Below are 24,393 nucleotides of genomic sequence, written 5' to 3' on the forward strand. Positions count from 1 at the left end.
GGCGGGGCAACCACAGCATTCACCGACTTCAACCTTTCTGACAAGTGAAACTGCTGCAATTAGTTCAAACTACTTTTGAGCGGAGTGTCTGCTAGTCAGTTCTATTCTGCGCCAAATCAAGTTTGCCCCGCCAATATATGACAGGTGAGTTTTGTTAAACAAAAAATTAGATGCATGAGACAGCAAGCTGTGCTTTCGTTGGCTAATAATGACTGAAATTGGGCATAATTTATGTACTACAACTTGGGCGGAGTTTGGCCCCCGGTCAACTCTTGGTACTCCACGACACTTTTTTTTTTTTTTTTTGGCTCAGTGAAAATTAGCTCTTACATTGAATTAAAAAGACATTCAGTGCAATTATCGTTATAAGATTCTTACTTGCACATAGCTACAGTATTGTTTGCTATTGCGGCCATAGTTTTGCCAATGACAAGCAATTGATCAGTTATCAGTTAAGGCACCATACACTACTAAAAAGGAAAAAAATGACAGCACTTTCCCTTTGGGCTGTTCTGTTCTGCATGATACAAGATAAAAGGCCAGAACATGAGAAGGCCTAAAGCCCTTGCAGTTGAAACCAGGACGACGACATCGTGAAACAGAAATCAGCAGAAATGCAATTTTCACTCTGATGCTACTCGTGCAAGAGGCGAAAACTTTCAGGCATTTTAGGCACCTTTTTTAAAAAAAAATAATAATTTTAGGCACTTGTTGCGCTAAAGTTGTGTCCATGGAAGCATACCAGTAAGGAAAACCAGAATCTTAGAAACCAATTTTTCCAGAGCTAGATAGTAAATAAAAACCGTGAAATCCTTCTCCTTTTTTTTTTTTAATCTCTAATAATTTCGCATGCCTGATAATGAAGATAGATAATGTTGTCAGCAGCAAAATATATATAATTTATAGACACTCAGAACCTATACCGCATGTATGAAGTACAGCCAATTGCCTCTTCCCTTCTGATGACAACCCAAAAAGCTTTTCGTAAATTCAAGTTACAGCATGCTGTACAGATTGCATCGTGTTACAACTCCCACCTCCACCCAATCCTCCCAACTAAAGATCCATCACATAGCAACCTGGAACATCAGAAAGGCAAAAAGCCTCTGCCTCTTCTTGTGTACCGGAATGTTCCTATTACCCTGTAAAGGTCTGCAAAACCTTCCAATATCTCAAACAAGAAGGGTTCAAATGGATTGCTTGAAGAACCCATCTTTGAGCACTCTGAGAAGACTCTATAAGAGAAGAAGATCTTGAACTCTCTCTTTCCTGCTTAGCTAGCAAATGCATTTGAAAATAGAGTTCTGCAGGCCTCATCCCTGCCAGGAACGCAAGAAAATTAGAAGATAAAGGTGACAGACTTCAGAAGGTAAAGTCAGAAACTGTTGCACGTCTACTGTGATGTTCATGCACACTACTATGATGCTTGTGGGTATACAGTACAGAAAGATAACTTTCCTCATTGCGGGATAGCAGTCCACATCCTAAACTGAGATGGTGCAACCTATTGGATGCAGTAGTATTACAAGCCCAGCAGAAAATACATCAGAATCCTTTGATTACAATTTTCCATGGATGTAAATGTTGCATGTGAAAGGAAGATGCATCCATTTCAATCATAATCTAAAACATGTGTCTATTGATACCTATTATATGCTGGCCCAACAACAAAACTCCATTCCACAACTAGGAAAGGAGCCGATACAACAAGCCCCCAAACAGCAAGATAGCACATCTAACTTTGGCCATAGATATTGAAGGCTTAATGACCCATGTATAAACCTCTCAAAAAGTTAACCCATGAACCTTTTTCTCCAGCTAGTGAGTCCACATGAATTGCAATTGCAGGACTTGATGTGTTTTCACAATACAAAGTGAAGACCATATGCAAAATGAGACTCATGGCTTGCAAAAACATGTGCTCTCCAATATGTAAACATTCATGAAAATAATTGCAATAATCTTGGTCAACTATATGAAACAAACCTGGTGGCCAAGAAAACCATTCATCTCGAAGGTTTTTCTCCCACTTCATTTTAGAGCCAAGGCTTGCTTCTGCTTGTGCCAACAGTAGTGAGACAATAGGTAACATAACAGAAGTTTCTCTGGCTTTCTGAAGACTTCTAACAGCCAGAGACAAGAATCGAGCATCACACTGCTGTTTGGCTAGCTGCATGCAGATGGTACCTGTTCAACCACCACCATTAAATATTCATTTCTAAATGGATCTGGATTGACTTATATATGCATGTAGACACACTCCCATGGAAGGAAAAAACAACAAAGTGTATATAGAATGACCCATCAGTTTCAATTTTGAACAGATCATTCAAGAAGAGTAAGGAAAAACTCTTACAGGAAGACCTCTAGCATTGGAAATCCTTCATGTGTTTTCTTGAAAATCCTTTGTTTTAAATCTTGTCTTACCAAAGCAAATCCAAAGTTTCAGATGCGCCTTTAACATTTTTAATAAAATTTTAAGGAGAAAGGCACTGAGGATAGTCAGTGGAATGAAAAATTAAATAAAGAAATTACATAGAAATTACAAGAGAGAACTTAAGTTCTACCATGACAGAGAAAGAGGCAGCTCTCATCACCGGCTAATGAACAGGCTTGTGCTAGGAACTTTTCTGCAGCTAGGAGATCTTTTGTTTGAATAGCAACAAGACCATGGACCAAATCACCAACAGCCATCCACATATTCCAGGATTTCTTGACATCTCTGGAGCACTCCTCGAAGCCTACTGCTAAAAAGGTGCCATCAGTCTGTAGCTTATACTGACAGTCAATTATCTTAAGACAAACCCACCCAATTGGGTAATCAGTTTTGAGTTCTAAACATCTTGTATACTCTTTGCGCATGTCAACAAAATTATCTTGTGCAGCATAGGCACGACAAAGTAAAATGTGTGCATAAAAGAGAGAGTCATCAGGAAGCAAAAGCTCTGAAGCACTCTTAGCGTGTCTCACACAGCCAATATGATTGCCAAACTGCAAGCAAACTTCTGCAGCACAAAGCAGAAGCTGAAACCTTTGATATTCATAAGAGCTTTCTTGCCTTGAACAGAATTCATCAGAAAGAGCCACACATATTAGCCGTTCAATTATAGTGCAAAGATGTTGAGGATATCCCTCCTTACGTGCCTTCTGCACATAAGTAAGTATAAGCAAGTACCTTGCTCTATCATTCCAAGGTTCTCGATGCAAATCCCTGCAGGTTCAAGGAACGAAACAAAAAGAGCTAATGAGTTTCAATAACCATGAAGATAAACAGACTTTTCTGCATGAAGAAAAGCTGCTGTTTCCATAGAACAAAACCATTGTTCCTAGATAAGTTAGAAGCAACCTTTCCAAATTGCAGGGAGGATAATATCTGACAGTACTTCACACAATCATCCCATTAAAGCAATAGGCAAAAAAGCTTTCAAATGGGAACAGTGGAGGGCGGGGGGCAAATAAGACCATATCCATTGAATTAAACATATAAGATTTGCTACATAATGAAATAATGAGGACAATAAATGCATTTCAAAGGCATAGGTAGAAGAAGCATTTACTTCTGTAGCTGCTGGATTATTCCAGTTCCAAAAAGGCATTGCTCTTTACTGGTGGAGAATGAGAATTCATCATTGCACCTTCCCTTAGTATAACAAGCAACAGCACCGGCACCAAGAATCTCGAAGCTGGATTTTAAAACCTTTTCCTTTTGATGGTCATAAGAGTCAACGATAAAACATCTAGTTGCAAGATGAACATCTTTCCATTCCTTGCTGAATAGTAATAGATAACTAAGGAGATTCCTGTTAAAAATAAATTAGGTATATAAAACAAACTTAAGAGCACGAATTAGACCAGTAAGAATACAAAGAAATCCAGGAAATCCTTTGAAATGATGGCAAATAAATTAAGAAATATCGTGATCACTTCTCAATGTCTATTAAGTGCAAAGCACCAAGAATTTCGGCAAAAATTACTGCATAAACTGAGTACACAACCTAAGACTTTCATTCCATAAGAGCAAGAAAAATTCATTGGTTTGCAACTGATATCAGCAATGTGCTGCAAATTGATAGTATAAGGCATTAGAGTGCTAAAATTGATAGTTTAAGGGGCACAGAGAAGATTGTGATAGCACAAGGGTGCACATTGCAACTAACCAGTTCAAATGAAAAAGAATATTTAATATACCCCAAGGGGAAAAAGGATTAAATAATCACAGTGTTGAAAATCTAGAATATCTTTTTCTATGTATATCCCATGATCTCTGCTATATCCCATGATTTCTGCTATATCCCATGATTTCTGCTCTATTTTAGGATAGAATAATTTACTCCTAATGTATTTTAGGATAGAATAAATTAGCTCCTAATTTTTAGGAAATTACAGATTTCATGGAATTGACAAAAGTCCAATTCCATTTGTATAAATGTTGTACAGAGTCTAGAACAAAAGATATGACAGAACAATTCAGTTTTCTTTTTTGTTCATGGTATCAGAGCTTTTGCTCTTGGGACCTCTTCTTGTCAGCCTTCATTGCTGAGTGCTTTCCTCTCTTCAAGTCTTTATTGCCAAGTGCAATTTCCAGCCTTCATTGCTGATATTTTTCATTAGGCCTTCATTGCCAATTTTTCTTTGAAACCTCCAACATGTCTGAAACTGAAACATCAGAAATCCACTCCAATACCAAATCAGAAGAGACCTCAAATATTCCACAAACAGGGGATTTGCAGAATATCCAGGCAGCCTACAGGCTCAACGGGAAAAACTATTTGAAGTGGTCACAATTTGTTCAAACATTTCTCAAAGGAAAGGGCAAAATCAGCCACTTGCTTGGAACTGGACCGAAAAAGGGAGATCCTAAATTCGCTGCTTGGGATGAAGAGGATTCTATGGTCATGTCATGGCTGTGGAACTCCATGTTACCTGAAATAAGCGATGCTTGCATGTTCCTATCAACAGCTCAAGATATATGGTCTACTATTCGACAGACCTATTCAAAGGCAGGAGATGCTGCCCTAATCTATGAGATCAAAACAAAGATCTCAGCCACTAAACAGGGCAACCTTTCTGTTACTCAATATGCCAACCTTTTGCAAAATCTATGGCAGGAACTGGACCAATATCGGTGTGTTCAGATGTTGTGTAGTGAAGATGCAGCCACCTTGAAAAACTTTATCGAAAAGGATAGAGTTTATGACTTCCTTGCAGGTCTGAATGTGGAATTTGATCAGGTCAGAGTCCAGATATTGGGGAAGGAAAGATTATCATCTCTGAATGAGACAATATCATTGGTTCGAGCTGAAGAGAATAGGCGAGAAGTCATGTTAGAGCCTAAAACATTAGAAGGCTCGGCAATGATTTCTACAAAGTCAAATAAAGACACAATTTGGTGCACGTACTGCAAAAAATCACGCCATACGCGAGATGATTGCTTCAAACTCCATGGGAAGGAACAAGTCCTTAGTCGTAAAGGAGGATTCAAAGGGGGAAAAGCCCACTTAACTGCTGGAGAAGACCAAACACAAGAAAAATCCAACCAGACTGGTATGGGAGAATTCAAGAAAGAAGAAATCGACAAGCTAAGAAACCTCCTAAATTCCCTTGAAAAGTCCTCTAGTACGTGTTCATTGGCTCAATCAGGTAAGTACCTTAACTCTTATGCTTTAAGTGCCTCAAGCATGTCTTCTCTAGGCTCTTGGGTCATCGACTCAGGAGCTACTGACCATATGACTCACAGCCCAATCAGATTTAGAACATACAACCCATGTCCTGGAAATAGAAAAATTACTGTTGCGGATGGATCTCCTATAACTGTTGCAGGCCAAGGGACAGTAAATCTATCAAATTCTTTGTCCCTAAATAATGTGTTGCATGTCCCAAAATTGTCCTCCAATCTCATATCCATCCATCAAATTACCAAAGATCTGAACTGTAGAGTAATTTTCTATACTACTCACTGTGTTTTTCAGGATTTGGTTACGGGGAGGACGATTGGACTTGCTAAGGTGAATGACGGGCTTTATTACCTTGAGGAGATGAGTGGCAACAAGAAGAACAAAAATCAGTTATCCCTCACCTGCTCCTCAAATAATAAATCTGAAATTTGGCTTCATCATTTCCGTCTTGGTCATCCATCTTTTATGCTACTTAAAAGCATGTTTCCTTCACTTTTCAAGAATGAAGATGTTAGTAGTTTCCATTGTGATACATGTGAAATTGCTAAACATCATAGACTATCATTTCCATTGAGTAATACAAGATCTACTAGACCTTTCTCTTTGATACATACTGAAATTTGGGGGCCTTGTAGAATTTCTAGTATTTCTGGAGCAAAATGGTTTGTCACATTCATTGATGATTGTACTAGAACTACTTGGTTATTTCTTATGAAAGAAAAATCAGAAGTAAGCAGTATTTTTCCAATGTTTCATAAAATGATTTGTACACAATTTGGAAGTTTGATTAAAAGAGTAAGATCTGATAATGCAAGAGACTATTTTAATCAAATTCTCTCATCTTTTTTTCAAAAAGAGGGTATAATACATGAGTCATCTTGTGTAGATACACCCCAACAAAATGGGATTGCTGAACGAAAAAATAGGCATTTACTCAATGTGACTCGAGCAATTTTGTTTCAACATAAAGTTCCAAAAACTTTTTGGGGGGAGGCTGTTTTAACTGCTGCACATTTGATAAATAGAGTACCTTCAAAAGTACTAAATAATCAAAGTCCCATTGCTGCTCTTTCTGGTTTTTACCCTGATTTTAATGTCTCTTGCACATTGTCACCAAAAGTGTTTGGTTGTGTTGCTTTTGTACATGTTCATGCACACCAAAGAGGGAAACTTGATCCAAGAGCTTTAAAATGTATTTTTGTGGGATACTCAAACACAAAGAAAGGATATAAGTGTTATCATCCTCCTTCAAAAAAATTTTTTACCTCTATGGATGTCACATTTGTTGAAAATGAACCTTACTCTCAAAGTAACAATCCTCATCCCCAGGGGGAGAGTTCTTGGGAAGATAAGGAATTTCTCCTTGATCTTCAAAGTTCTACACTAAACTTAAAGTCTTTCAAGCCGGACCATACACCAAATTCTAAAGGGGAACATACTAGCAGTGAACCTGAACCTGAATTTGAAGTTGAACATGCCAGTAAAGAAATTGAACCTGATCTTGGAGTTGAGGGAAAATCTGGTTTAAATCCAACTACACCACTCAAGGTCTACTCAAGGAAGAAAGTTCATATTTCTGAACCTGTGCAAATCCAAGAATCTGAACCACAATCAGGTACTGAAAATTCTGTTCCTTTGTGTGTTCAATCTGACTCTGCTCCTTGTGAATTTAATGATTTAGACCTGCCTATTGCTGTTCGAAAAGGAACACGAGAATGCACTAAGCATCCAATCTCAAATTTCGTGTCTTTCCATAGATTCTCTCCACAACATAAAACTTTCCTTACCACCATCAATTCTATTTCAATTCCACAAACACTACAAGAGGCACTTAGAAATAAGAATTGGTTACATGCTATGAAAGAGGAGATGAATGCCCTAGAGAGAAATAAGACTTGGGAAATTGTAAACCTACCCAAAGGAAAGAAAACAGTGGGGTGTAAATGGGTGTTTACTTTGAAATATAGAGCTGATGGTTCATTAGAAAGGCATAAAGCTCGGTTGGTCGCAAAAGGATATACACAGACATATGGGATAGATTACCAAGAGACCTTTGCACCCGTTGCAAAAATGAATACTGTGCGTGTTCTTTTGTCTTTAGCCGCTAACTTTGGTTGGTGTTTACAGCAATTTGATGTGAAGAATGCATTCTTACATGGGGATTTAGAAGAAGAGGTGTACATGGAACCTCCACCGGGTTTTAATGAAATGTTTTTTGAAAAGAAAGTGTGCAGGTTAAAGAAAGCTTTATATGGATTAAAACAATCGCCAAGGGCTTGGTTCGGAAGATTTACTAAAGTGATGTTAGCAATGCAATACAAACAAAGTCAAGGAGATCATACTTTGTTCATAAAACATTCAAAAGGAGGTGTTACAGCTCTACTTGTATATGTAGATGACATCATCATCACCGGGAATGATCCAATTGAAAGAGAAACACTCAAAAAGTGCTTAGCAAAGGAGTTTGAAATTAAAGAACTAGGGAGGCTGAAGTATTTTTTAGGCATTGAGGTGGCATACTCAAGAAAGGGCATCTTTGTTTCCCAACAAAAGTATGTCTTAGACTTGCTTAAAGAAACAGGCAATCTTGGATGCAAGGCAGCAAGCACACCCATTGAGCCTAACTTGAGATTGAATGAAGGGAAGGATGATAGCACAGTAGATAAGGGAAGATATCAGCGGTTGGTTGGGAAACTGATATACTTGTCCCATACAAGGCCGGACATAGCATTTGCTGTAAGTGTAGTAAGCCAATTTATGCATGATCCAAGAGAGAAACACTTGCAGGCTGTCAATAGAATTCTATCCTACCTCAAAGGGACACCGGGTAGAGGAATTTTGTTCAAGAAAAATGAAGGATTGCTCATAGAGGCATATACTGATGCTGATTATGCAGGTTCTGTTGTAGATCGTAGATCAACTTCAGGATATTGTACATTTCTTGGTGGGAACCTAGTGACATGGAGGAGTAAGAAGCAATCGGTTGTTGCAAGATCAAGTGCTGAAGCAGAGTTTAGAGCTATGGCTCATGGAGTTTGTGAATTGCTATGGCTCAAAATAATACTTGATGATCTTAAAATCAAGAGTGAAGGGCCTATGAAACTCTATTGCGACAACAAGTCTGCCATCAACATTGCACACAGTCCAGTGCAACATGATCGCACAAAGCACATCGAAGTTGATAGACATTTTATTAAAGAAAAGCTGGACAGTGGCATGATTTGCACTCCATATGTAGCATCAAATAATCAATTGGCAGATGTCTTAACTAAGGGAATGCCAACTTCCAACTTTGAAGACATTACATGCAAGATGGGAATGGAAAATATCTATTCACCATCTTGAGGGGGAGTGTTGAAAATCTAGAATATCTTTTTCTATGTATATCCCATGATCTCTGCTATATCCCATGATTTCTGCTATATCCCATGATTTCTGCTCTATTTTAGGATAGAATAATTTACTCCTAATGTATTTTAGGATAGAATAAATTAGCTCCTAATTTTTAGGAAATTACAGATTTCATGGAATTGACAAAAGTCCAATTCCATTTGTATAAATGTTGTACAGAGTCTAGAACAAAAGATATGACAGAACAATTCAGTTTTCTTTTTTGTTCACACAGAAACATCATTTGCTACTATTTTTCAGTTGCACATCTCTAATTTCAGTAAGAATTATGCATGATCTAAAATGCACTTTATATGTAAAGATCACTGCATTAAAGATAGTTGTTTCGACAAGTCATTTGACCACACATTTGGTCTCAGTGAAATCAGTGACACACAAATGGTGAACTGTTCAAGTATGAAGAAGCCTTAAAGTTGCTGAGGCAACAAGTTGGTTTAACAATGCTTATGAGAACTTAAAAGAATAACATTCTGTATGACCATCAACTTCATTGGTGGATAATTTGATTCATAATTTTCTTTTCGATTTGAAATTTAATAAACCTAGAATATTTACAACATGCAGCACAACCACTGTTTTTACTTTTACATGGTTATTGAAAGTATTCATTGTATCAACAATTTACAAGCATCTAAAATACTCGACAAGGAACCCTCTCTTTCAACAGGAGATGTCGCATTCTCTCTCTCTCTCAGAAAGCCAAAGAAAAGAATTTGACCCTAAAGGAGCATGTATAGGTTTCACCTTCTATGAATAGGTTAAGTATATAAGCAGAAAGCTGAACTACTATGTCATATAACACCCACCATATTAAATGACACCCTTCATCAATTTTACTTGAGATTTAAACTTTTGACAAGGCCGTTTTTAACCAGAAACAGAGATCCTAACTAAAAAATGTCAAATAACTATTGACATTAACTTTCATCCAGCAAAAGGAGAAAGGGATATGCGTCAGCTAAGCATGATAAAGCCATCTACTTGGTTACCTTATCAAACCACTGTGTGGATACATGTGAAGAGCTTTTCTCAGGTGATCAACTCCATTCTGAATTCCAAGGCGGTCATCCGACACATATTTCACCTGCAAATCACACAAGCAGATGCGCAAATTTTATAAAAGACATTTCATGAACGGAAGGAAAAAAAAATCCCTCATTCAGGCATAATAAAATTAACTGAGACCATTGAACAGAACTTACTAGTTTACCAAGCGCTATTAGGGAGTGCATTGATGTAATCTCTTCACTTGACATAAGAGATGTATGACTGTGAGAAACAATTGGCCCAAGCTGATCACTACAATCTAGTGCGTCAATAGCAGATACTATGAAACTAACTTTTGAACTCTGAAACAAGTCCTTGGGCATCTTCAAGATGCTGCTAATCACTGAATCTTGTCCAGAAATATAATACATCAATCTGCTGATGAAACTTATAGTAGCAGCAGCCTTTCTACTATCCATTGATAAAATATTTGCAGCAAGTGTCCTAGCTGTCAATAAAGCCAGATCATTCTTGCCAAGTTGCCACAGACATAAAGCATAAATCTGCAAGCCCTCCAGATCAAGCAGTCCTAATTAGTAGATAAGGATGATATGTTAGAACATGAGATCTGGCCCAACATTTAACAAGCAAAATGACAACTGAAGGAGTTCATCAGAAAAAGAGAACCATGAGTCTGCCCTCTAAAGCCTTTCCATAATTTCACTGCCCGTTAGCAAGAAATTAGCAAAATCAGACTGCCAATGCCAGAATGTCCAAACAACATATTCAACAGTTTGTATTCTAAAAAAGGTTTCTGCTGTATTTTCACAATGAATGGAAAATTTTCAGGTGATAAACATGATTGAACCTCTGACAACATGATCTATGCATCACATAGGAAATATAACCAAAAACAGCAGTTGATCTATTATACAACAAGACAGCACAGTATCAGACCTTCTTTCTTCAGTAACTCACACTCTTCAACAGCTTCATTGGGACTCCCTGCCTGTACCGGACAAGGATTTAAAAATCAACCATATATGTGGCACCCCTTATTTGTGCCAACAAGAGATTCAATGGTTTAGGCTAGCAAGTTCAGCCACTTTTAACTATCCAAAGATAAACAACATACCTTACAAAGAGACCTCACAAGGTTCATTGAAATATCTTTATGATACAATTTTGATACTTCGCCAGAAAAAGAGCTCACTGCATGGCGTGCTAGCCTAAAAGATGCACTAGCACTTTGATAAAGAGATCGTGCTTCACATATTAGCCCATTCAAATTGTGAGATTCAGGATAATGGGGTGCACGCTGCAAAGCCTGCCTGATGGCTCTAAATACCTGTTGCAGTAAAAACCCGTAAAATCTTATTGTCCTTTCTGCAGCATCACGTTAACTTCAAAAGCTACTTGGCGGTAAGAAAATGGTAATATGCAACAATGATAATAACTTGAGACTCAAACGACACCTTAATACCTCTGAAGATGGCATTTGACCAGAATACAAACCAAGCTTTGCAAGACCAATCTGAAACTCTGCAAGCTGCTCAAGAGACAGTTATCAGTACAACAATGATTACAATGATTACAATGAAATATGCCTCAAAGCATACAAGCATTTACACCGTTCCTTACTTGAGAAAGAACCATAAATGTACACATATCACCACTTGCACTACTTCAAGGGCAGAAATATTTCACAAGTGGATTGCATCAACCAAAAGATTAATTTGAAATAGAAATCATTGGACTTTGTGTACCTAGTTTCTAAATTCCTCTAAAGAATCTGAGCTAAAAATAAACGGATACGACAAACTATGCTTGCATCTGTGAGAAAGAACGGGAACTTACAGGCAAGATCTGCACGGCTTGTAGACAGCAGTCATATGCTTCATCCGGTTTGAGATTCCTGGGGGGAAATTTGGCAGACATAGATACACTTTCCAAATAGAATATGCCGTCATAAAATGAAGCATTCTAGTTCTGCCATGAATTTATACACATACCTAATATCAGCATCAGCTGACATTCCAGCCCAAGGTAATGCAAGTGAGGGATCTATGCTTCTAGCACGATCAAATGCTTGCTGTGCCAGTTTCCTTTCACCCTCTAGCCTGTAGAGCTGTAAATCTCAACATTAGATCTCCTACATGTTGCTAGGCACTGCAACAACCTCCCCCCTCCCCAATCCTCCAAATTCTGAGAAGGTTGTTCAAATTTCAGCAGCTTAAATAGATTTGAGAGTGCATAAACCAGCAAAGCCTCCTAACATTCTATAAAAGCCAAGAACCAATTGGAGTTGTGAGTCGAAAAGGGCACCCAACTAAGAGAGGTAACACAATTTCAAGCCAGTTGTGTAAGTATGGCAGATTGACTACATTCAACAAAAACTTGAAAAGAAACACTCATTTAAGATTTTCATCTTTCCAGAATAACTAGCATTGACAATGACTAACAATAGGATGTCATGCTTCAAAAGTCGTACACACTGCATCATGATCCCCTAGCACACCAACTTTGTGCAGCCTTACTCATGCAAGAAAATAAAACTTCCATGTATCCAATCTTTGATCTCTTAGGTCACAAAAGAGCAACTTTATGAATATAATGATCCCAAAGATAAGTCATTTGACTATGAAATCATTGACTGCTGCCAGAAAAGATATATTAGTCAATTCACAAATTTGCATGGGTATCACAGAAGCCCACAAAAGGAAAGAACCAACGCATGAATGTGTGTGCTCATTGAGACAGAAAGAGAGCGCTGCAGCAACACTATGGTTCCAGACTTGATAATGTTCTTCTAGTGTCAAGAAAAACTTGAGTTCAAGTTCTCTCTCACGTCTAAAAAGATTATTTTAGCAGATGGAGTCACTGAATTTAAAATCACATCTGTAAAGCATTACCTTCCCAAGGTACGCCCAAGCAACAGCCAGTGAAACATCCAACTGCAGCCCACGAATAAAAGCATGTTGTCTCAAGGCATTATGATCTGATAAACATCCTAATGTCACCCAGAACTCATTATTTTCTCCCTCAAGTAATAAGCCCCCTAAGCACATCTTCTCAGCTTGTGACCTGTTAAGTAGGACAACCGCATGAGATGCAAACCTTAATAATCATCCTGTAGCTGAACAGAAGATGAAAAACTACCAAGAGTTCAGGTCCTCTTCGTGATTCTCTTTTGAAAAGAAAGTAATATCTGATGCTATGGCAATGTCTGTGTACAAATTAGATTGCCAAGGTGCCAAGTGCAGAGCCCGCTGATAAGAACGAGATGAAGATACAGCAGCTAGATGGCAAATTCTTTTCCAGGAAATGATTGAGTCGCTGAAACTTTTTTGGTCAGCTTTTAAGCCCCACCCATCATCCACCCAGGGAAAACATTTGGCATAGAATAGCTGACAACACAGAGACGGGCCTCAATTCAGGGCCACTCATTATGAGAAACATTAAATGAACAGACAATGAGGCCATTTCGAGAAACTTTTGATATATTTGAGAAACTAATACCAAATACAATGCGGAAAACAGAAGGCAGAAATTACCACTAATTACAAAACAACATAATCATGACAGACGATTTCACCTTAATGTCACCATGCAGCTTCCAGATACATGATATGTTACCAGCTAATGTCATAATCGATACAATTACTTCAGAAGCCTCCTACAATATTTATAAATAAAATAAATAAGAAAGATATATTTATTGAAACCTCAAATGCTGCAACATTCAAAAGTTCGGGTTCTAAACTATCAAGTCAACTGACCTCCAATAGTGAAGCTCCCCATCTAAATGCACCTGAATTTATGCATTCCTTAGCCAAACCAAGTAGAGAAGAAGCTAGCCCATAATGTGCAGCTAAATTTTCAGGTGAAATCAACAAAGCTTGCCTAAAATGCTCAACTCCCTACGTGCAAAGATAATTTCACTTAATAGCAACAAAAACGGAAGAGAGCTAAAAATATTCACATTGAATTATCTCATTGAAATAACATAAGAAGTACCAGTTCAATATGTGATCAAAGCACTTAAACTTGACCTTGTGTTCAGATTTATTTAATATAAACTAAGCTCAAACCACAAAAACGGCTTAGAAACGGAAAATAGATCCTAAATAACCTTTTTGTGTTTCTGAACATAAACAAATTTGGACATCCCACTAAGAAAATGAAAGTTACGCAACAGGGAGAACTACTACGGGCTAGAAAAAGCTTCATTTACGTTATACTCATTTGGCATTCACAATATGATGCATAAAACAAACAAAATAATTATTTTTAATGATTCAGAGAAATGAGGATAAAAATAAAAGAAGCGATGAACCTAAAACAAAAAAATACTTTCAGGGGGTGAGTCACAAAATGAGGTTGGGAGTAAGTCCAATATCAGGAACAAGGGATGGTAAGGTATAAACAAGCTTTACCTTTCTAAAAGAACCTAGCATCAAGGAAATGTTTCCGCTTTCAATCAAGGCAAAGATTCTTGACTCCTCTAACTCAATAGCTCTTCCATATGACTGTTGAAGTAACCAAAAGAAGTCACTTTTTTGAGAGTGAAACAGAATGCAGATCACCCTTATTAAAAGTTACAACAACTAATTATAGAAGCTTCACCAACGTTTAAAAACCCATCTCTTTTTCATTTTCTGGTGAAGGGGAGAAGGCAGACAATCTAGCTTTATCTGGTTTACCAGAAAGAGGATTATTTTACTTTTTAATGAATAAAAGCAAAAAGGTTCTGCAGCAGCACGAGTTAATGTCAGTGAGAGAATTATGTAAGAGGCAGAAATGTATCATCAGCTCAATATTAGAGAAAAGAAAGCAGAGAAGAAAGATTTATTAAGATGACCTTGATTGCAGCAGTGAACATGCCCAGTCTCTGGTAGGCTAGACCCAAGGCCTATAGTAGCAGAAAGACAGAAAAAGACCTTAAATAAATGTGTGCTACTGTAAAAGAGAATGCTTGTTGGAGTGCAAAGGGATATAATATATATTTTTTAGAAAAAGAGAATGAATGGACAAAGAAAGACCTCCCAGAGATCGGCACAGGTGGGATAGCCACGGATGGCATGCTGAAGTTTCTGCACAGCTTCAGACCATCTCTTTTGATGGACCTGGAATTGCAAACACGCGTCCATGGACGATTCAGCACAAAAGAAACGAAGAAAAAGGCAGGTTATATAGTTTGGGAGAAAAAACATTTTAGAGAGCATTGCGGTGAAAAGATGAGAGGAGAAATGGGTAAAACCTGAAGAAATCCCAATCTTCGAAAAGCCCAAAAGGCTGTCGGGGACTTATTGGAAGCTTGAGTGCAGATGGCAAACTGCAAGGAGATTTTACCTTGTTGGTCCAACAAATCACAGATAGCTTCCCCGGAAAGGGAATCATCAGGATCGAGGAGGAGGGCTCGTTGGTAGCACTTGAGAGCCCTCTGGTTCTGGCTCTGGTCGTAGTCCAATCGCGAGTAATAATCACCCAAATACCTGAAAGCAGCAGCTTCCTGGGGGTTGAGCTTTGCGCAAGTTACAAAATGCTCTGCTGCTTTTGACTCTTCTCCCTCTTCCCACAGTAATATTCCCTGACGACACCACCACCACCACCACAACAACAACAAACAGAGTCAGACAGCAATGCAGCAGGAGCCATCACCGAAACCAGTCAAAAAAATTCTTAATAAATAATACTGCTCCGTAAATAATGCTACTACAGAAAAATTGAATTGAATTGAATTGAAGCTTACGAGTTTAAAATGGAGGGATGAATCATCTGGTTCGGAGTTTAATAACTCTTCCAAGTGTCTTCTCCTTGCAACAGCTTCGCAATCTTTCCCCCCATCCTACATGTACATGTACGTGTTAACCCCAAACCAAAAAAAAAAAGGAAGAGTAAATGTACGTGTAAGCAAACACAAAATCATTGTGCAGCTACAGGCGGCCCGATTAATCAAACGAATTTGAAACAAAACAAAACAAGAAGAAGAAGAGAGAGAACCATGTCTTCCGGAATGTATCACAGATGCTGGGAATTAGTACTTTTCTCTGACAACGTGCCAAAACCCTTTTAAAAGATTAAAAACAAAAAAAAAAAGGACAGCTATATTAGCAAGCAAGGGTCACCGATCAGTTGGGGTACGGAACGGTGACCGGGAGGTGTTTGATTTGATGGTTCGCTGCTCTCGCATTACTCCGTACGAGTTGAGTATCGGACAAGATTACTCCTTTTTTCATTCTTTCTTCTTCAACTAAATGTAGCTATATTAGAGCTGAATACTCACTGGCCGCTATTAAAAATGACGGTGGTGGTCAAAAGCTCGAGCTCGAGCTATTTCTTCTGTGTAAATCAGAAGTAACTCGGCGAGTAGTAATCGAGGTAATAAATTTGTATGAAATAATTAATGTTCAATAAAAAGGAATGCTGGATAAGAAAAGAAAAATTCGTGCTCGAGTAGCTTGAACTTAATAAAACTTACAGTTTATTCGAATTTAAACGAGTCGAGTTCGAACTTAATTTCAATTATATGGAATTGAGTTCAAATTCAAATTTATATACTCGTTTAAACTTGAGTTCAAATTCGAATAGCACTGAATCAGTCAGTGATCAAGTTCGAATTTGAGTATAACGCTCCTCAAGCTGGACTCGGTGGCACCCTACCGCTACTTGGTTGCTTAGTACTGCGAGTTTTTGTTTCGCAATTGGAAGGGCACCGTTCTTTTTTTGTGCTTGTTTGTTTCACAAAAGGACGGCATGTGACCACAGTGTGATGCACAACCAAATAAGGATGGTAGCAAACTAGCTTACCATCACACTTGTGCACGAATTAGAGTTTTTTTTTTTTTTTTTGGGTACAACATTTTACAAATGGTCTTATACTAGGGGGAGAGGAAGTGAAATGGGGATGGATCAACTAACCTCTTGAATACACTCGCAACTACAAAGTTTTGATAATCTATAAAATTAATTATTATCTCAACACCAAAAAAAAAAAAAAAAAAACCTCATGAAAATTTAGAGGGCATTAAACCACGGTTGGCCGGGAAATGCAAGGGGCTTGCACAAATTAGAGTTATGGGCAATTGCAAACTGCAGAAGAGGAGGAGGTGCATCCCAGAGCCAGTCACGGTCGTTGCATTTGAGTCAGGCGATTGTACAGGATGAGGGGAAAGCCAAGAAGTCAAGAACTATAAACCATTTGCATCTTTCTATACAACGCGAAATCATTCCATTTATTCTCGATCCTTCATTTACAAACAAACCAATAGAAAAAAAAAAAAAAAAAACAAATGCGCGCTCTTTCTTTTTGTCAATTCAACGGGTATCCTCCTTGGACTACCTCCTTGCGGATTAGATATCGAAAAGCTGAGCTGCGTGGTACCCAATAGATATACTTGTCAGCTCTACCCTTTATGCATGTTCTGATAGCTTTCTGCTGAAGCTCCGGAAGACATGCACACACCATTTCCAGCAGTCCACTCGTGCTTAGTGACATTTCCCTTGCAAAGTGACACGCTAGTTTTGGCAGGTATACCTTCGTTTCTTTTTGGATGTATACACTCGCCTGTATGAACTCGTCTCTGGCAACTTTTAGGTCCTGAAATACATTCTTTGCCGTGTACGCTCGAACCTGCATCCCGGGGGAGCATTGCATTGCATTGCATGGTGCCATTGTCAAGTCAGATAATGCACTACTCCAAAAATCAAAACATATATCCACGCTCAAAAATGAAGGCATACCGGAGGGTCGGAGCATGACCCCGAACAAAGCGCAAAATGAACTAGAGGTTCTGCGTATTCAAGGGAATAAGTGTGCCTCGCACTCCCGGTCATAAGCTTCTTCTTTGGACTCAGCAGTGTCTGTAGCCACTGCATTCATCTCGTGTTAGAAAAGCTACACAAAATACTGGATGATTGGCTAAGACCAAACAAAGTTACCACTTATCTCAGTCAAACTACCATAACACCCCGTGATCAGTCATACTACAGCTACATCACATGATTTATGGTCAAGACGAGGTAACCAGTCATAATTTGATGGTTTTTAATGTGGAATAAAAAATCCAATGCGACTTTGTCTGTTTTGCCTTCCTGATTATGATTTTTGTCTTTTTTCCAAAGTGCAACAATTTAACTTCTAGTTCAATAACGAAAACCCCTTTTTTTAACCCAGACCACAGGTCTCCAAATACTATGGAATCTTTAGAAGGACTCTATATATTGGCAGCCTTACTTCAAAATTAAGGACCATATTATAACGTTCTGAACTTCATTAAGATTACATTTGATAACTGGAAGAAATTTGTGCATATTTTTACCATCATTTCCCTCCACTTTCCTCAATCTTTAGTTTGTTAATGTTTCTGTTCATGTCAACTTGCTTAAGGATTTTTTTTCTTTTTTTTGGTAGATTTTACAGCGTTTGTACATTGATAAAACTTCATGATTTTGCATTATCTTTCTTCACCTATTAAGACCAGAAACTAGGAAGAGATCAATATCATGTAGAAGCATATAAATGTGTCCCATGTGCGAGCAAATAGATTAAGACACTAAAATCCGAGGCATACCGGTGCTGAGTAGTGTGACCGGATTCCTAAAATTGAACTTTGTATAGTATGAGCATTTATGCAGTGTCCACCCACATTATAAGCTGCCTGAAAGAGAGATTTGTGTATTAAATTACCACAGCTTATGCACAGAAACTATAGACCAAGGGACCAGGGAAAGCTAGCACATTTGAGTATATACCTTTAAGATCGAAGAGCTTCTCACAAAATTATGAGTTCCATATGCTAAATAACCCTGCATAAAAAGCCAAACACCTCAATAGAATGTCAAAGTGAAGTATAATGGGAAGGGATGCTGAACGAGAGGGTGGCATAGCATAGTAATAATCATATAATTTGAAAGAGTTACACTAGAATAATTTGAAGAAGTAGTTGATATGCAATGTTAGCATGCGTGCCACTGTGGTGAATATTTACATATTGTAGACCGTAAAAAGGCACTAATGGTCCTGTAACCAAGCCAAGGTAAGATCATAACATCCAACAATAGGTCAGAGAGGGAGTTCAAATCATCATTACTATGGTCACGTCCTCTGTGTGCGCAAGGATCTGTAGTTGACAGGGGCAGCCAAAACTTTCGTAAAGCATAATTTAGAACTAGCCTTGGTAAGAGGGATAACCTTATTCACCTAAGGCAAAGAAGTGTAGGCCAGCTAATAGTAAGTAATGCACCATACGTGCAAAGATCACATGAGCCCCTTGGGACTATCCATGAACAAATAGAGTTCCACTACATTCTCTTAATCTTATGGAAGTGCTCCTGAAAGCTTATGACTACACACTTAACTGATTAGATTATCAGTCTAATATAACAAAAGCTAATGATTTACAATCAGAAATAGAGACCCTTCATTAAAAGGTTAAGTAATGGGCTTAATTTTCTCCACCAGACATCAATGATCAAGGGATAGATTCTTTTCCAGTTTGCAGGTGATGGTGGGAAATGTGAAAAATGATTCTCTTCAACATACAAGTATCACAAAGAAACAAAATTAAAAAGCGAGCTCTAGAAGCATACATGCATGACCAAGGCATTGTGAATATTTATCCAAAATGAAAGCTTCTCCTCACGTTTCATGTTCCTTGGGTCAATAGTTTCAAGACTCTTAACTAGTGACCTGCAAAATTAGAACTTCGACAAGAAATGTTAGACCCTAAGGAAACAACTCCCCAGAAAATCTTAATCAAGGATTTCCCTTGTATCAAATGACGGGTCATTTGTTTGCTGAGCAATGATTCCCAATTTTAGTTAAACCTATAGTATTCAGTTTAGGATAATTGAGTTGTGGGTAGGTAACATAACCTGAACTTTCTAGCAAAGTTTGTTACTCTATCAACTAGAGCAAGACTTCTAAGCAAAGCATATTCATGTGCAGACAACCTGAATTTTTCCAGCACTCTTGCAACTTACTGGAAAGTCTGATCATCAAGACGTATCTTTAACACTTCTATTGTTGCGGCATATGGACCAGCCTCATCTTTTAGGCCTTCAATGTACCCTTTAGGTTCTTCATCAAATTGAGGACTCCAACCACCAGAAATATTTCTGGGAGAAAATGTGCTAGAAGAGGACAACGATGAACTAGAAGATACTGAAAGACCTTTTTGAGGAAGAGCTGGATCAGAAAATTTGCAGTAAATACAACATATGCATCTGACGATCTCTTCGGACAATCTATTGGGATAATCAAGGGCATCATCCATGAGAGAAGTGCCAAGATGATCTGCAAGGCTACGGTGCACAGAATCCACCTGTGGTTTCTCCTACAAAATATTATTTATGTCACTCAATGAATGCCTTCTGGAATAACATAAAACATTGCAGATTTTCATGACCAGCAATAACTCAAGAAGATGACAACTAAATATGTGAGTGAAACCTTTAAGAGTGGCAATGTATCAACCTTTCTAGATGATGCCCTTGGAGCAGCTTTTATATGGTAACTTGAACAGGTCAATGCATTTGAAGGGAGGATTTGATGGCGATGGTTAGAATCACTTTGTGAGAGAGCCCAATCCAGTTTGTAACATGGATGATTATCGGTAGCTTGCAGGTGTGGTCCCATCTTATCGTTACTACAAGTTCCCCGATCTCTTATCAGAACTGGAAGATGCTGTTGGAAAGCTTTCTGGTAAAGAGAAAGAAGATGACGCTCCAATTGAAGTATTTCAACCTCAAGTCTGGTTATCTCTTTCATGAGTTCCATAGAAGACTGAAATCCACAACTAAAAATATAAGTCAGGTAGCCTCTTTTCAAACGACACATCAAGTGAAGACAGAGTATCAGGAGAAGGAGACTATGACTAATGGGATTGGAACCCATGATATGCATCATCATGCTGGAGAATCAGGGAAAGGTGTCAAGACTTATAATTTATCCACAAATAGAAAACTTACAAAATTTGTCCTAAAATTCAACTGTCTGCATCAGATGTGAGCACTTCATTACATGTTTCATGAGCTACAAGGAGAAACCTTTATAATCATGAAATACAGGTGCTCGTGCATCAAGAGTTATATCAGTTCAAACTTATCCTAATGTTTCTGAAGGTTCTTATAACTGAAACAATCACAAGTCAGCGGAACAGATGAAATTCTGTGCTGACATTATCCCAAGCAGAAGATAATTGAATAATGAATGGTAGACGCATCTGTAGAATGTCGGTTATTCGTCCTAATGAGCCTTTGTACAGAAAAATAAAAGAGGCACAGTCATTACAGCTGTTATAGCTCTCGGATAATATCAATATCCGATTCAAGAAAAGAGCAAGAAGTAAAGGTTCTCATGGAACCCCAACAGTTGAAATGTTTATCCTTCAGAGATAAGAAATTCACCAATTCGAATTTGGTAACACCAAGTCTGTGATCAGGAGGACGCAAACACGCCACCATAATACGCATGATTTTATGGAACCTTGGTCAAATTTGGTAATATTAAACTCGAGTTCTTGGTTGCAGCAGATGATGTCAAGATTTTGGCTTTAGCTACGCCCCAGCGTAAAAAAAAAACACATGGAGAGCTATTCAGGAAGACTCTTGTCTAGAGCGCATTCAGGAAGCAAACTGAGACTGAAGAATGGTAAGTGTGATAGAAAGCCAAGTGGGTATCATGGCATGTCGATCATATCACGAATGATATCATGGTGGCTCTGAAATTGGGTAATCCGAGTGGTTGCGTTGCGTAGAAAGTCCAATCGAATTTTTGGGTTTACTGTCTTCAGACAAATGTCAAGACTGAGTATGTGGTGGATATCTTCAAGTATGATGATGTGTTCGATGCGTTTAGTCGGGGTTGTATTTGTGTAAAATAGGAAGTCTTTCCGCCCGTTATAGCATGTTCACATCACGGAGAACAAACAATTTAATCGTATATGTACACTATATACTAGCATGCGTAGGAATTTGCAACAGAAATAAACGTAAAAAGACGAATTGTGAATGCAGCACTATTAAAATGAACATTAAAACAATGGGGAAAAAAAAATTTTTTTTTTTTGGGTTGGGTTGTGCTCGTCGGAGAAGAGGGGGCGGAAGACAGAATACTTACAGGGGATGGGGAAATGAGGTGGGATTGGGAAGTTGGTAGAGGAGGCGTAGCATCGAGTAGTGAAAGATCCTCCTTTTGCAAGAGAGTGGTCAGAAGGTGAGGCGGAGGAAGACTGCAGAGAGCCAGAAGAAGGAAGAAAAATAAAAGTTGGAGAGATTAGAGAGTGTGAGAGAGAGGTAGAAAAGAAAAAGGATGTGATGATCTCTCACCAATAGAACTGCAAAGTAGTGGAGTCCGGCGTTCGTATCGGAGAAGAATGAGTAGTGGTCGAAGGAGAAGAGAAATCCAGTAATGGCGCTCTCATCATCGTGATTCGGGCTCCGGTAGTAGCAGGCAATTAATCGAAGCTACAGAAGAAGAAGAGTATTTGGATTAGTATTTAGTAATATTACATAGCTTGGTACTGGAGTGGAGGGGTACTGTATAGGAGTGTGGTTTGGAAGACGAAGAATGAATGGAACTATGGAAGGAAGGCACCGACAGACAATAATAATAATAATAATAATAATAATAATGCGATGTAAGTAGATACAATAGCAATAGGAGAAGATATACAACTGCTCCTCAGCCGAGCAGCAAGTACAACATTACTAGTTACTGCTGCTACTAATAAAGCAGCAATCAGTAATCAATGGAGGCTGAGAGAGCTCAACTCATTAATAAAATAAAACCGGTGGGTTTCCAATTTGTGAAGCCTAAAACTGCGGTGGTGCCCCGCCCGGTGGGATGAATCTAATAAATATTCCATCCCGTCAACATCATCATGCTTTGCTCCTCCTCCTGGGCTAACACACTACTACTTGCAGATCACTCGCGGCCTAATTTGATACCGCGAGTACCATAATTATCCTATTATATGTATAATAATTAATGTGCCCCTCCCCAAAAACTCCTACAGTGCTGCTGCTACATGATGATGATGATGATGATGATATCGATGTTGTTTCGGATATTAATAATAATTAATAGTAGTAGTCTCGATGAAGTTGGTAACCAAATAACGGCATCACATATAAGATTAAGACCGCTTTAATTGGTGAACGAATTAATACTATACGGTTTCAATAATAACAACACTCGTTCATTTAATTTAATTACCACCAAATTCAGATTGGGTCAACGCCATTTAATGACAACACCCGCCCCATTTCATTTGTTTGTATTGCACTCGTTAGTGGGTCAACGCCATCTCTAACCATCGCAAGTGATCATCAGTACACCTAGTCCACTAGTTACGTTAACTGATCAACAAGTCATTTAATTACAACCAATTCAGAGCAATAGCATTGCGTGTAGGAGTTCCATTAGGACCAACCTGTGAATCCGCATTTTTCTCGAACTTGTTTGCAGTACAAAATTGCTTTGCTAAAAAATTAGTCAAAAATCGACTAAATCAGTGACTTAATTCGACTGCTTAACCCTATTTTCAAACTTTTCTTTCTTGTTTTTTCCAAACATAATTTGAGTTATTTACATTGTACCACTTTTATTTATTAATAGAAGTATGAAAACACCACCCGTTTAGTGTAAATACTAAACTCATTCACTTTCCTGAATAATCTCTAAATCAAGACGTTTCATCCCTATCATCTTATCAATTTAGCATCAGTGATTCCAACTTGCGTCAATTTGTTTTAATTTAGTTTTTTAAGTAGTTTTAGAAAATGGACATATTTTAGTCACGAATTTACATTTTTATATATAATTATTAGGTGTGTATTTGATTACAAATCTAATATTTTTGGAACATTTTTTGTGATTGGTCGACTATAACCAGTAACTTAATTTCAATATTTCTGAAACTTATAAAAATATAAAATAATTATGACATCATGCTGATGTCAACAAATTTTTTAGAATTGTCCGATTGATCCGACCAGTTGATCCTGGCCCAATAATTTAGTCGAATCGCTATCCGGTCCGAATTTAACAACATTATTGTCTCTCCCTCCCCTATCTTCTCCTTAGGTTTGGTCACAATTATACCTAGGGAAAGAAATAGGGGAGAAAATGTGGAAATGAGGGAAATAAAGAAGAAGGACGTGGCAAATTTGGTGATAATGAGATAGAGAAAGAGAAAGGAAACAACCAAGTTGTGGGAGGAAGAAAGAGAGAACGGAAAAGAAGAGGAGGAAGAGAAGCGGTGACAGGATGAATAGTGAAAAAGAAGGGGATGATCGAGTCTGGCAAAGAGATAAG

The 24,393-nt window shown here is 38.2% G+C and overlaps 2 protein-coding genes across 4 annotated transcripts; both read right to left on the reverse strand.

Annotated features, from left to right (window-relative positions):
* Positions 1-873: 873 nt before the first annotated feature.
* LOC140016120 (tetratricopeptide repeat protein SKI3-like) lies at positions 874-16,382 on the reverse strand. Its single transcript, XM_072069345.1, has 21 exons — positions 16,077-16,382; positions 15,826-15,921; positions 15,334-15,663; positions 15,116-15,199; positions 14,935-14,985; positions 14,510-14,602; positions 13,853-13,993; positions 13,669-13,749; positions 13,233-13,480; positions 12,986-13,157; positions 12,086-12,201; positions 11,931-11,988; positions 11,557-11,622; positions 11,209-11,421; positions 11,031-11,082; positions 10,289-10,662; positions 10,076-10,170; positions 3,558-3,800; positions 2,568-3,211; positions 1,987-2,187; positions 874-1,319 (listed from the first exon to the last, which is right to left on the reverse strand). Exons 1-21 carry the CDS (start codon positions 16,077-16,079, stop codon positions 1,138-1,140), a joined length of 3,543 nt encoding a protein of 1,180 aa, XP_071925446.1. The 5' UTR covers positions 16,080-16,382; the 3' UTR covers positions 874-1,137.
* An 874-nt stretch (positions 16,383-17,256) lies between these two features.
* LOC113712183 (uncharacterized) lies at positions 17,257-22,838 on the reverse strand. Of its 3 annotated transcripts, none has more exons than XM_027235481.2 (9): positions 22,404-22,835; positions 22,195-22,306; positions 20,551-20,859; positions 20,058-20,410; positions 19,665-19,764; positions 18,828-18,881; positions 18,647-18,733; positions 17,817-17,936; positions 17,257-17,706 (listed from the first exon to the last, which is right to left on the reverse strand). In XM_027235481.2, exons 1-9 carry the CDS (start codon positions 22,499-22,501, stop codon positions 17,386-17,388), a joined length of 1,554 nt encoding a protein of 517 aa, XP_027091282.2. In that variant the 5' UTR covers positions 22,502-22,835; the 3' UTR covers positions 17,257-17,385. The 3 variants fall into 3 exon arrangements, with proteins under 3 accessions (XP_027091282.2, XP_027091280.2, XP_071925764.1); XM_027235479.2 differs by having other exon boundaries at positions 17,817-17,945; positions 22,404-22,833; XM_072069663.1 differs by lacking the exon at positions 17,257-17,706 and having other exon boundaries at positions 17,835-17,970; positions 22,404-22,838.
* Positions 22,839-24,393: the final 1,555 nt, after the last annotated feature.

This window comes from Coffea arabica, chromosome 10c (assembly GCF_036785885.1).
Source record: "Coffea arabica cultivar ET-39 chromosome 10c, Coffea Arabica ET-39 HiFi, whole genome shotgun sequence".
Classification (NCBI taxonomy): domain Eukaryota; kingdom Viridiplantae; phylum Streptophyta; class Magnoliopsida; order Gentianales; family Rubiaceae; genus Coffea; species Coffea arabica.

Excerpts from the sequence above, each read along its gene's own strand:
- LOC140016120 (XM_072069345.1), bottom strand. Across the intron at positions 11,083-11,208 it reads TTGTGAGGTCTCTTTGTAAG|GCAGGGAGTCCCAATGAAGC; the intron begins GTATGTTGTTTA and ends TGTCCGGTACAG. Across the intron at positions 3,212-3,557 it reads ATAATCCAGCAGCTACAGAA|GGATTTGCATCGAGAACCTT; the intron begins GTAAATGCTTCT and ends TTGAACCTGCAG.
- LOC113712183 (XM_027235479.2), bottom strand. The coding sequence starts at position 22,501 with ATGATGAGAGCGCCATTACTGGATTTCTCTTCTCCTTCGACCACTACT. Across the intron at positions 19,765-20,057 it reads CTTGATGATCAGACTTTCCA|GTCACTAGTTAAGAGTCTTG; the intron begins GTAAGTTGCAAG and ends CTAATTTTGCAG. Across the intron at positions 18,882-19,664 it reads ACAATGCCTTGGTCATGCAT|GGTTATTTAGCATATGGAAC; the intron begins GTATGCTTCTAG and ends CTTTTTATGCAG.